The sequence below is a fragment of the Schistocerca piceifrons genome, chromosome X (genome assembly GCF_021461385.2).
Source record: "Schistocerca piceifrons isolate TAMUIC-IGC-003096 chromosome X, iqSchPice1.1, whole genome shotgun sequence".
NCBI classification, from domain to species: domain Eukaryota; kingdom Metazoa; phylum Arthropoda; class Insecta; order Orthoptera; family Acrididae; genus Schistocerca; species Schistocerca piceifrons.
The window spans coordinates 878,394,158-878,407,352 of record NC_060149.1 but is presented as its reverse complement, the minus strand read 5'-3'; the positions used below and the strand labels follow the sequence as shown (position 1 = coordinate 878,407,352).

The window sequence follows — 13,195 nt, the reverse complement described above, 5'->3', positions numbered from 1 at the left end:
CTGGTTACAAATTATAAAAATACATCGACACTATTTTTGTCATTGTGATTCCCATCATTTACATGGAATAGAGCAGTGTATTGCAAATGATACTAAACTGTTGCATGGAGGGTCATGAGTTCAAAACTAACCTGCACTGTACAATTTTAATTTCTATATTTGGTTCAAGTACATTCTAGAAGTATCCACAAATGTCAAGAATCATTGTACTGGAATGTTCTGTAGCCATAAATATACTGTGTGTGTTCCGGCCAGAGGCAGTTTGCTCCACGGTCTTGTATCTCCAAATGCTGAATAAGCCTTCGTTAAGTGAAGTTAGTGTTCGTCATTCATCTAATTACACCTTCTTCTACATGAAACTATTGTAGAACAAAAGCGAAGTGGTGCTTTTCATTTATTATAATGTTGTTCTACCAAGCCACCATGGAAGATACTGTCAACACAAAAATAAACAAGTCTTATCTTCTTGAGTTGGTTGCTATTGTGTGTTGCCGATATTTTGTTTCCTCACACCAGGTTGAGTTGTTTACATCCAGCAGGCTTCTGATTGGTGGACATCCTTGTTATATGGCTGCTGACCTGTTGACTCCAACTGCTTCCTCATTAGCTGGATATAAACATGAAGCCAGTTTTGACATTATTTCTGTTTGCATGCCACATCACTTCCAGAGGCAATCTCTTCTAGTTCTTCACTAATACATTTCGCAAACAATCAAAACTATTATTGCCCTTTGTAGTGCAAGTTGTTAGTCTTGTATGCCACCACCTTCTTCTTAGCACTTTATACAATTGTTTGTGTATAGTTTTGTAACATTCAATCATCTTAACCCTTTTGCAGCTACGGACATGCTCTCTGCATTCTGTGCCGAGTGCAGCTTTTGTTGTGACTGTACTGCTAGCCAAATGCTGGTGACCATGCTGAGAGATGGCTTTCTGCCTAATACTAAATACTTATCATCTGATTTTTCAAAAACTATTAGGTGAAAAAAATTGCTTTTTGCACCTCTTACAGTCTGATATCTTCACTTATTTCTTTTCATTATCCATTCAGTTAAGTGAAACACTGCTCGAAATTTTAAAGAGTTTGCAGAGATATAAACACATCGCATAAAATTATTTTGTGATTGATTTTAGCTTATACAGTTCAGTGAATGAAATTTAGATAAAATGTCAAAATTTTATTTAAAATTGAGAGAAGAATGATATCTGATCTCATTATCAAGTTAATGGGTTTTATATCCGACAGATGGTCACACGAGATGTCCATTCATGTCCTTGCGAATTGCGAATCATGTGGTCATAACAATTGTCAGTTTCATAATCAATTCAAGATATTGAAACAATCATGCAATTAGGCATGTAAGTTGTATGAAAAATACACAAAACTGTTTTTCATTCCCCTAACTATGGAAGTAACTCGGTCACGGCAGTGTGAGATGAGCAGTTCAGGATACATACAGATGTCCATAGCATTGTAGAAAAAACCAAGCGGTGCATGTATAACCTTCCCCAACACCTGGAGAACAGCATAGCAGGATGTGTATGCACGTCCACAGCAATGAAATGGTTAAAAGCAGAGAGATGTTTTACTGATATTATGGAATGCCCATAGATAACAGTTCCTTACCCCGATGGCTGTGAACATGACCAACTTGTTTGATGCTTCACAAGTCTTATATAATATTATCAATCCAATCCACTGCTGATGATTATCAGGTGATTAAGGTAATTAATAACGATGCAACACAAGACAGTCAATTTACTTTTTAGGTCATTCATCTTTATTTTCACTATATCCGTGATGATCAGTCTGCTTGTAATTTGATACTACAGATTTCACAATACAGATCTGTAAGCTATATACACAATGAGTGGTCTTACAGATTTCACAAATGGTAAATATGTAGTACCTATACAATTTGTAATACAACTGTTAGTGTAGTGAGTACTTGTTAACAACATAGCAAGTGTACTGACGTGATGTCACTGCTGACTGACTATATGAATAAATCTGACTGACTAAGTAAATGAAATCAATAACATTTTGTTTGAACTGGTTGAATGCGTGCCCTCAACTAACTTAAAACTTTACATAATTATTACTGAACCCAGACTGGCTAACTCCATAGTAACTGTGCTAGTTGAGTGGTACTCACAAACTGACATGTAACTTTACAAGACGATTACCAAACACTGACTGACTGGTTTTGTGCATGGTGCCTATATATAGATATGCATAATATAGGAATAACAAAATATTAAAATACTAAGCAATTACATTTTTGACAGAGATAAGTAAAACATATGAAAGTAAAATAGGTAGTGAAGTTATTTTACTTAGTTGCATAATCAAAAGCTGGCATAATTATAGGTACTATTTTATGATACTGAACCTTACATGGGAAGTGAACTTACACATGTGCATTCGAAAGCCCCCCAAGAATTTTCTGGAAAGCTACATTTTATTATTTGTATAATTAACAAACTAACAGATTATTTTAGGAAAGTTATATATTTTTGAAATCAGAAAATCATGAATACTGTGAAATGGGGTCAAGTTGATTGCTTTTGGACTTTTTTTGAAAACATTAAAATGATTGTATTCGTCATTCTTTCAGCGTCATTGGTAAATTTTAACTCACCTGGGGATGAAGTTCACCAGTTATCTGTTATATGACAATTGTGGATTGTTTAGAACTCTAGAGTGATTTTCATTTTTTTGAAACCTTATGAATAATTGAAAAATAAATATTGCATACTAATTAAATTTTAACACTAATCTCAGAAAAAAGTTTAAAAAAGTTTTAAGGATAGACAAGTGTTCACAAACTTTATTTACAAAATTCCAAAGAAACACACACTCTTCTTCTTTATCTCTAGAAACTGTCTCACCACCTTGTGTTTTACTTTGTTGACTATGGATTCTGTTTATCAGCATTAATTTGAGAATTTTTTACACTCAGGTAGCCTTATTAATACTTCTTTTTCCTTTTAAAATTACTGGGACACACAATTCTAAAACATTCACCTACATTTCTTCAATTCACTCAATTTATGTTTGTACAAACGTGACATTTTCACGCTGACAATTCGTACTATCTCAACTGTATGCTGCAAAAAACAGAACAGTGGCCTACATGATGAATTCATAAGTTCACACGAAAACATTTACAACAATGACTTCTTCACTCCACCACTAGACTGTTGTAGGCAGTTACTGCTGAATCCACTGTGTTACATTGTTGCTTTGTTCATTAGGTCATATTCTTGCAGCATTCATGAATGTTTGTTCATAAAAGGACCAAACAAGAAAAGGTGGTCAACTTCACCTTGATTCCACCAAGAATGTGCAAAGTTTTATTTGTTTATCTATAAACAGGTTGGAGTTTGTGGTGATGTGTGTGTGAGGTGTGCTTTCTTTAGTGAATGAATGGTGTCGAGTGTTTCTCTTTTCTAACATAAAACGCTTTTTGAACTTTTCAATCAATTTCACCGCAATGGTCCACTTTACCCCATTTGACAGCACAAAGCTATAACACTGGACTTTGCAAAGAATTACATTTTAAGATTTGAATATTCCAGAACACAAACATTTTGCATGCAAATAACTTTTGAAATATTAAGTTTCCAGAGAAGGTAAAACATTTGTTTGAAAAAGAGAGCTTTCAAATATTATATATCAATCTTGAAACAAACAATCACTAGCGGGGTAAAAGTTTGATGTGAATATGGTTCAGAGGTGTTGTAAAACTATCATGAAATATTTACACAGTTGTCATCAGCTGCCTGTAAACCCACTTGTGAATAATAAAGTTTAGTGAAATACTACATGAATAAGAATTTGGCAGTTTAAGTACTTACAGCATACACAGTATGTGTATAATATGAAACAGGACAAAACATTTATTTAGGGAGTATAATTGTAGCAAGTGACAGTGACTTCCTTACTGTGTGGCACAGAAGCCACTGTCTCAAGTGTTTACCTCTGCTAATTTAATTTTATGTGACAGTGCACAGAGATTAGCATGGATACAGGAACACCACAATTAAATGCTCAAAGCATGAAGAAAGACCATGTGGGCTGATGGGTTGTGAAAATCCTTATAAAAAAAACCTCAACTTTTATTGCTCTCATATGAACTTACATAGTGAATTCATCACTGTAAACTGAAAATGAGTTGACACTCAATACAGTTCATTGTGGCTGGCTGTTACTGGGTGGGACTAACAGCACATAGTAGGGATACCTCTTTCATCTGGTTCTTGCTTCATCTTGACTGGCCTGGTTGCTGACGCACACACACACACACACACACACACACACACACACACACACACACAGAGAGAGAGAGAGAGAGAGAGAGAGAGAGAGAGAGAGAGAGTCTAAAGCAGTGATTAAAAGATTCTTCACATTTTCGTATTTTCTTTGTTTTCTCTTGTTGGTCCCCCTAGATAAGTTAGAAATTGCAATTTGTCATTGTGTCACTGGTGATAGATGGAGTGTGTTGTGTGGTCAACTAACCATGTGGTGAATCTCCTGCAGGCAGGAAATGGCTTAGAGTCTGGCTCTGTTATTGTTGATTTGGTGAAATGGTTCAGCGTGGTCCAGTTTATCAAACTAAGTAGTTTATTAGTTTTCTTTGTGTCTGTGACCATTCAACATACAATCCTGTGCTCCAGACTGGTTCACTGCATGTTTCTCGGGCATCTGTTCTGATTAGGTGTATGCCTGCTAGTTTTTCATTGGTTGATATCGTCCTGTTAACAACCTTGTACCATGTGCTATGGATTTCTTGTGATAAGAAAAGTGGTCAAACATTTTGCCATACAATGTTCCATCGGTATTACAGAAATTTTGACTCAGTGGTGTTCTTGCATGGATTGCCTCTGAATGCATCGTATATTTTGCAGTCTTCTCTCTGCACTTGAGAATGCTTCCTATTGTGTACCTCTTCTGCATGTACTACTGTCACATGAAGCTGAGTGTAAATGGAATTGTGTGGTCCTTTGGTGCTCATTCAGATTCTGGCCTGTATTTGTTGAAGAAGACTGCTGTCGGATTGGCCAGGTTGTTTTCTGTGATTTTGGATACTGTGTGCATCAGCAGAGCTGTGCACATTGGCACAGAATCGATTATGCTGAGGCACTATCCTTCTGGTTTCAGAGTATGTATAGTGTCCGCAACCTTAAATATGTCTCCGTGTCACAGTACCCTGCAGACCAGTGTATTATAGCTCTATCCAGTTCTTTGCACAGGTTTAGAATTTGGACTATAAAGCAAGATTTTAGTATTGTTTGCAAGTTATAAGCTGCCATTTGTGGAATATTGGCTCAGACAATTGCTCTGCGGAGTTCGTTTCTCTTTTATTATGTACCAGGGCTGCTGAAATTGTCTTGTGTTCATCTGTATGGGTGTGAGCACAGTTTTCATATCAGCCAATGCTCTTTTGTATAGATTTAAATCTTTGTTCAGCTTGTCCATGTCTTGGACATCTATAATAAATATCCCTAGGTCATCTGTGTTAGCTTTACAAACTGTGCACGAGTTTCTCACACTCAAACCCATGCAGGATGAGGAGATTTTGCTAAGTAATGGGTCAAGCACTATGATGAACAGTGCCATAGATAATATGCATTCTTGTTTCTCTGAGCATTTGATAGTAAATGTATCTGTTGCTTCTACATTGATGATCACTTGAGGTGGATCCCACTTGCCAATAGGGCAACAGTCATGCATATACTAGAGGTTCTGTAATGCTGAGGAAGTTTACACCACGTAATGAAATGGGGCCCTGGTATGTCTGTCGTGTCTGTCATCATCTCTCACTTGTGGACCAAACAGGAACCTACTGTTTGATCATGTGGATCTGATTGTTCACCTGTGGGACTCTGCTGGTAACACACATTTTCAGCATAACAATGTGCCATCCTATTGCTTCTTTGTCATAATTATTTTGAGAGTAGATGGTGGACAAGAGGGTGTCTGTGTCTCAGTAGTTGTGTTTGTTAATTTAATAATGTCAACTTTTTAACACTTTGATGTCTTTTAACATGGTGCCACCCATACTGAGAGTTTTGCCTTTTTATTATTAATTACACTGCTGTCCCACCTAAGCACACTGGACAATAACTTAGTTTCCCCCACCTCTAGCGTCGATAATGGCCTAAATTAGGTGAGGAAGAGAGGCCAGAAGTTTCTTCACATATGCCATGTATAGATAGAAGTTTCTGTGGAACAGGCTGAGCAAACAACTGATGTGCAGGAAGTCTCAGAGCTTACATGATTGTAGTCCACTGGCTGAGCTGAGGCAGCCAGGGGTGGCCAAGCAGGTGGCGCATGCACAGAATGAGTGCAGTCGGGCTGTTTGGCGGGTTGCCTACACTACCTGCTCCCCGCTTGCAGCTGCCCGTGCCCAGTGAGGCAACATTAGAAGAGCCTGCCATAGAGCTGCCAAATTGCACAGATATTGTTTGGTATGTGTCACCCATTTTTCGAAATAGTTAGAGACATTTTCTGTGGCAATAAGATTGGATGATTTGGCAGGTCAGTTGAGGTGCAATTTGGTGCCTGAATGTTTGTCAAGCCAGAAAACTAGGCGTGCAGCCCTGTAAATACAACTATCGTAATCTTGGAAGACAGGAGTGCTCATAGTATTATCAAAATTATGAAAATGTAGGAGAAATAGCAACACTTCGTCACTGAGAATTTTGAAATAAATATCCTGATTCATTCACCATAATGTAAATGAGTGTGCCCACGTCATGGTATGGAAAAATGCTCAAATAATCACAGAACCACTCCTGGCTTGAACACACACTGCTGGTTAAAGACCTAATTGGGCCAGTGGTATGCTCCATGCTTCATATCATTTGAAAAGAGGCAAGATAGTGACTCATTGGATCACATTAGATGCTTTTAGTTAGATACTGTCCAGTGTATGTGGTGTTCAGCCCATTGAAAAGTGCAGCTTTATGTGCCATTGTGAGCAACTGCCTTTCTGTATGGTACCCACCTCCCAACGTCCATTGCATGCAGTTCCATTCATGCTGTCCACTTGAGAAATGGTTTAGATGGCATGTGTTCACTACCAGAATCACTTCCTGTTGGGCCTGAAACAGATTGTCAGTGGAAAGGTGTGATACTCATCTTGCTGTTGGTTATAATCTTTTCACGACCACTATTCTTATTCCATGGTACATGGCTGTGAATGTCACACCATTCCTTGAAGACATGTTGGAGAGTCCACACTGATACACCAACAAATTGGATAACTTCATTAATGGTATTGCCATGGCCACATCCAAACACAATAGCTCCTTTCTACCATTCTATCATATTTACACATCACTCTGTCTTACTGCTCCAATTAATGTATCCAACTAGCACATACACACTTCTTCACTGCCATAACTTAGGTCAATGATGAGGGTCACATGATTTTCTGGATCCAGTTCTACACAAACTACAAAGCTGCAAACTGACAAGTCAGTATTTAACGCAGCTTATTTTTGCTTTAATTGTATATTATCTTTGTCCATTGGTTTTTATCCTTTAATTTAGAGTTTTCAGTTGGTTCTGTTTGAACAGCCACTACAGCTTTGTTTATAGGAAATGTAATTTTGTCTCTTTGCAGGCCTTTGTGATTTGTTCATTTGATCCTGTGCATTTGTTTTGTAACAGCTAAAGTGTTTGTGCTAATGCATGTTCAATGTCATTTTGGATTGTTATTTCCTTGTTTTCAGCAGTGATAACTAGGATTTTAAAACATCCATGACAGTTTTCAACAAGTAAACATCTGCAGTGAATTCAAAAGATGTAATCATGAAAGACTTATCTTCATGTAGACAGTCAAAGCATAATGATCTCTGAAAACCAACAATATTTTGGACATGGTGTGTATGCGTCTCATGCACCCAAAAGTTACACGTAACATACTGAACCACTTTTACAATGATTTTTTCTGCTTCCAGCATGATCTGTCAGTTATCCTACGCTTTCTAAAGAGCACTGTGTCACTGAATTATTATCTAGATGCCGTCTTGCTACATGTAACTTACTGAAGAAACTATTAGATGTTCACAGCACTACTTTCCATCAAATGTTGAGAGTTCATATTTTAAAAATATTTGCACTGCTGGAGTATATTTTTTATTCCTTCTCTTAACTTTATTTTCTTTTTTCCATAAATTGTTAGTGTTTTCAGAGATGCGAATCTTATTCTCTGGCTACAGTTTACTATCTTATTCTTCATATCTGGTGTAATTTGTTGGCTTGGCTAGCTACTAGTGCTTAAGAATACATCTTGCTCAAATCTTCAATATGACTTGTGTTCTAGTTTTTCCAGTCACTATTAAATGAAGTATGATGAATCATTACTGCCAGTCTTGTCTGTTCACTTTGTTAATCAATTTCTCTTGCTCTCTCTCAGCAATTTCTCCACAGCTGTATTTATATTGTTTTTACTTTTGCTGTTTTGCATGTAGTTTTCATCTAGATACTTTTGCAGCTGTCTAAGAGATCTTTCTTTAGCACTGTTAATTGCCTTTGTCATTTTTACATATATTTTGTATCAATGAAAAATCAAGTCTGGAATATAATGTGTAAGGGTAGATTGCTACTCACTAAACAGAAGAGGCATTGAACATTGGACAGGAACATGAACAGAAGCTTGATTATCTCTCAGAAAAAGTTCTTTATCAGAGCTAACATGTACATAACTGAAACATGCAGCCACTGAAGCCTCAGAAGTACAGGTTTTCATGAGAAAACACTTTGATGCATTATGAATTGTGTGTACTTTCTTTTTATTCTCTTCTTTCCTTTAATTAATGACAGTTTCTCTTTTTTTATTATAGAGTTGGGCACCATAGCACATCTGATGACAGCAGTGCATATCGCTCAGTTGAAGAGGCACAGAAATGGAATGAAACAGATTATCCAATTTCTCGGCTTCATAATTATATGGTATCAAAAGGAATCTGGAGTGCTGAAGAGGAAAACAAATTGACAGCTGATATTAAGAAGGAGGTATATTTAGTAATATTATTTTCCAATGATTTTCATTGATGTTTGTTGTTTTGGAGTCTTGATGCACCTCAAATATAGTAGAAAAACTCTTTACATGTGAACCAGAGAAAACTGTATGGAATCCTTGTGATAAAAGAAATTTTCTTCACTAGAATTTGTTTAGCAAGGGGAAGAGTGCAGCCATTGTGCAGTTACCAATTACTAGCTTGTATGCCTGTGTCATGGGTTAAAATTGAGTGATCTCCACAGTAAGTAATGGTGTGAAGACATAAGAAAGTCCATCCTTGAGGTCAGATTAATCTGAGTGCCCACTTCATGCTTTCCAAGAGGCAGACATTATGTATTTCCTTGTCCCATTCTTCCTTTCTATGGTTTTTTACAACAAAAGCACAAAAGAGGCTCTTAGCCCAAACACACACACACACACACACACACACACACACACACACACACACGACTTGAATTCAAGAGGACAATGGTTCAAATTTCAAATCCACATCTGGCCATCTAGATTTAGGTTTTTCATGTTTTCCCTAAAATTTTCCAGGCAAATGCTGGAACGGTTCCTTCAAAAGCTCATTGCCAATTTCCTTCCCCATTCTTGAAGCAGTCAGAGCCTGTCCTCTATCTCTGATGACCTTGTCGTCGATGGGGCCGAAAACCCTAGCCCCGAATCTATGGTTTTTCCGAATGGGGCAAAAACTTGATAGTGGTGCCTGCTCTCTTTTGAGTGTTAGAAATAATTTGTTTTAAAAAACTTACAGTTATATACTTGATGGGATGTTTTTGTGACTTGGAAAATAAGATCCATTCAGTAAATCTGCACTCTCTATTACCAGTTAGCTCATAACTTTCTCTTTTGTGTAACATAAAACTAAATATAATTAACATACAATCAGTAAAGAAAACACCAAGACAAGTGCACATTTCTTCAGTCCTTAGATTCCAGCATTCCCCCCCCCCCCCCCCCCCCCCCTCTAATCTTGCTACAACTTTACATGGCTTGCTTTCCTTTCTGTGAAAGAATCTATTGCTCATCAAAGTTTGTCTCATAGGAAGTTTTATTTTCAATGCTTAGGATCACAAGGCCAGATAGACATTCCTGACTCATTGTTGAACACAGATAGCTTTTAATTATTTTCAGTTTGTTGAAGCTTTGCTCACATCATACAGATACTATCGGTAATGTGCAGTACATCGTTAAAGCTATACTAACATTCGAAAATGCATCTTGCAAGTCATACATGCACAGGTGATGTAACAGGTGGAATGCACTTGATTTGTCATTAATTTTGGTTACTTGCTTTTTCAATACGGTGAATTCCTGGCAAAAATCAACTGCATTCAAATCTTTTGAATATTTTCATGTCAGATCAACTCCATTTTTCTGCAAATCCTGTTGACATATGTAAAAATGCGTGGCCACTGAGAAAGGAAAAATTTTCATGTAGTATCTTTGCACACTATACCCTTGTTTCAATGTATGTTCAAATTTTGTCATATATTACTTGTATATCTGTGGTGAATACTTCATTTGGGTTTAGTGTCTTTGGTTTGATCTTGCAGATTTCGTCATCTTGCCTTTATTTGCTTTTGAGGATTGGCTCAATTTCCAACTTTTTTAATCCATTGTTCTATTGGTTTTTCTCTCATTTCTTGCAAGGTCTTAAAAAGATCTTGCATTAGCACCACAGAACACAAAATGATAATGTCCTCTTTATATATTTTGACATTCACTCAATTAATCTCTCGAAGAACGTTAGCCCAAATTGCTAAGTTTAGGATAAATTTAAAGTACTTCCTTTTAAGTTGGTTTTCATACACTTTTCCTTATTTACCATCACATGGTGGACAGAACAAAGAAAGAAACAGTTTTTGTACAAGCCCAAACAGGCTAACTGTTTCTGGACACAATAACATTGAATGCATGCCTACAAGATTTAAAGTGTGTGCTAGACATGGTACAAACCTTGTCAGCTCGTTCATTTCCATAACTCTGGACTGGATTTCCTTATATATGCTTGCCCTATTAGATCTCTTGTTATAAGATTTCCCACGACATTTTTGCACATCCAAACCATCAGCTTCTAGTTTTTCAAGAATTCACTGTGTGATATATTCTCCAGTCTTTCTGTCACCTATAAAATTAATAAAACTTTCTTTTATTTCACATCCAGTTTCTGTTATTTTTCTATGAAAAACCACCTGGCTCATTTGTTCTGTGTGATGCACATCTGAAGTGCTGTTGAACATGATGAAGTAATTGGTCTCCTTGATCCCATTGAAAATGGTATTTTGAACTTTATGATTATATCAATTACTCTATTTTTTATTGTCTTTGACAAATAGGATACCTGTCCTTTTTTTACATGATCTAACTGGTACTTGAGAGTATGATCGTATTTGACAAGCAGATTTATCAACTTAGAAAAATTTCCTTGACTTTGTTGAGGAAAATTTTCAGTAAACTCGCTCAGTGTTTTTTTTAGAACTTCGAAAAGAAAGACACTTTGTGGCAAGATACATGGCAATGTCCATTACTACACATTGAATATGTCGCCATTTTTTCCTCACAGAGTGAATTAATTGCACGGCGTCGCAATCGAAGCCTTGACATGATTTCATTTGCTGCACGTTGGTTTTCCATTTGATAAAACATTTTTTATGTTTTTGTGATGCAGATAATCTTTCTGAAACCTTTCTCCAAATAATGAGACCCTCATAATCAAGGCTGATGTAGAAGTGATGGTGTACAGCTTGCATACTGCACAGTAAATAGCATTTTTTGTTTTTGAATAAACAAGACTGGATCTTTTAATATTTTCCTTATTTGCCATTGTTCTGAGCCACACATGATGTGTCGTTCTGAGCCACATGTGATGTGCCAGATGCCGATGGTTGCATACAGTGGACCTGAACTCTCTTATTTTGATGTTTTATCATGTAATAACACAGCTTGTTTGCTGAAGAATGACCTTTGTTGATCTGTAATTTTTTTGTGGTCTGGCCATGTACCTGGGTCCCTCAGCGTCATCTTCCTGCCGAGATAATACTGACAATGAAGACTGTTTGCCATCCTCTGAGCCTTGAAGCTTCGACTGATCAATCGAATTATCTTGATTTCCAGATTACAAGAATTATCTGGAATACCTGAAATCACAGGACGTATTGGAAGTATCAGTGGAGCTTAATGATGCACCTGCTTCATAATGCCATCTTATCATCTTAGAACCCAATTTATTTACTACTTCAATTTTCTCTTTAGCTCTTTTTCTGTTTTGAGCCCCAGAAAGCTGTGTTCTTGGTGTGCTTATCATTTGCTCTTTACTACCTGAAAATATAAATAAATACATCTTAACACTGATGAATTGGTTTTACATACAAAATCATTGTCATATGTGTATATGTATAATATATGTCTTTTATATTATCTAACTCGCACTTTTTATTTTAGCCTATTTAGTAGTTTCGCATTCTGGCAAAAGCTTTGTCAAAATTTCATTTTCTTGGATACTATTCGGCTCAGCTCATGTGGTCACAACCTCTTTTTTCTGCAGGAAGATTTTTTCTCTAGATTTGATGGGGATTCCCCTGGCAGAGACATCACTTACACTATGCACTTATTCAAAAATCAACTTAGAATAAGTTTAGAAATCAGCTTACGACGTGTTCAAAAACCAAATGGTATACAGGTAAAAATCAGATGAATAGTCAATAGAACAATGTGTGCTGGAAGCTAAGTGCTTTGTGAAACAAGTTTTTTTTTTCTTCAAATGTATGAATTTGGCACCCTCTCAAATTGCTGCCTGGGGCATATACCCTGGTTTGCCGTCCCCCGCCCCCCCTCCCCCCTCCTTCCCCTCTTAGATTTAGGGCTGTTAAACCCTAATCTTCCTTCCTGTTTTTTTCCAGCCTTTGATGAAACAGTTCATGGTTTGAGATCCAGCATTTCTTTTTACTTGTTTCTTCGGTCACACTGTGATATGTACTCTATTGCCATGGCTATGGCTTTTTGGCCTAGTGTTAATTGTATGTAACGTAAATAAAAAGATTTTCAGCAGACTGAATACAATAGCAGTCATATGCTCCAGTTTAACTAAACCTTGATCTAGAGAAGTTGGTATAATTTTTGAAACAGTGAACCTATACAACAGCACTTAAATTTGA

General features: G+C 36.8%; 1 protein-coding gene across 1 annotated transcript in view; it reads left to right on the top strand.

Moving 5' to 3' along the window:
• The window catches only part of LOC124723037 (2-oxoisovalerate dehydrogenase subunit alpha, mitochondrial), a 168,380-nt gene that overhangs the window by 141,306 nt on the left and 13,879 nt on the right, over positions 1-13,195 (top strand). Inside the window, exon 7 of the mRNA XM_047248212.1 lies at positions 8,857-9,028. Within this exon, the coding sequence (XP_047104168.1) occupies positions 8,857-9,028 (172 nt within the window). The remainder of the gene's footprint in view (positions 1-8,856; positions 9,029-13,195) is intronic.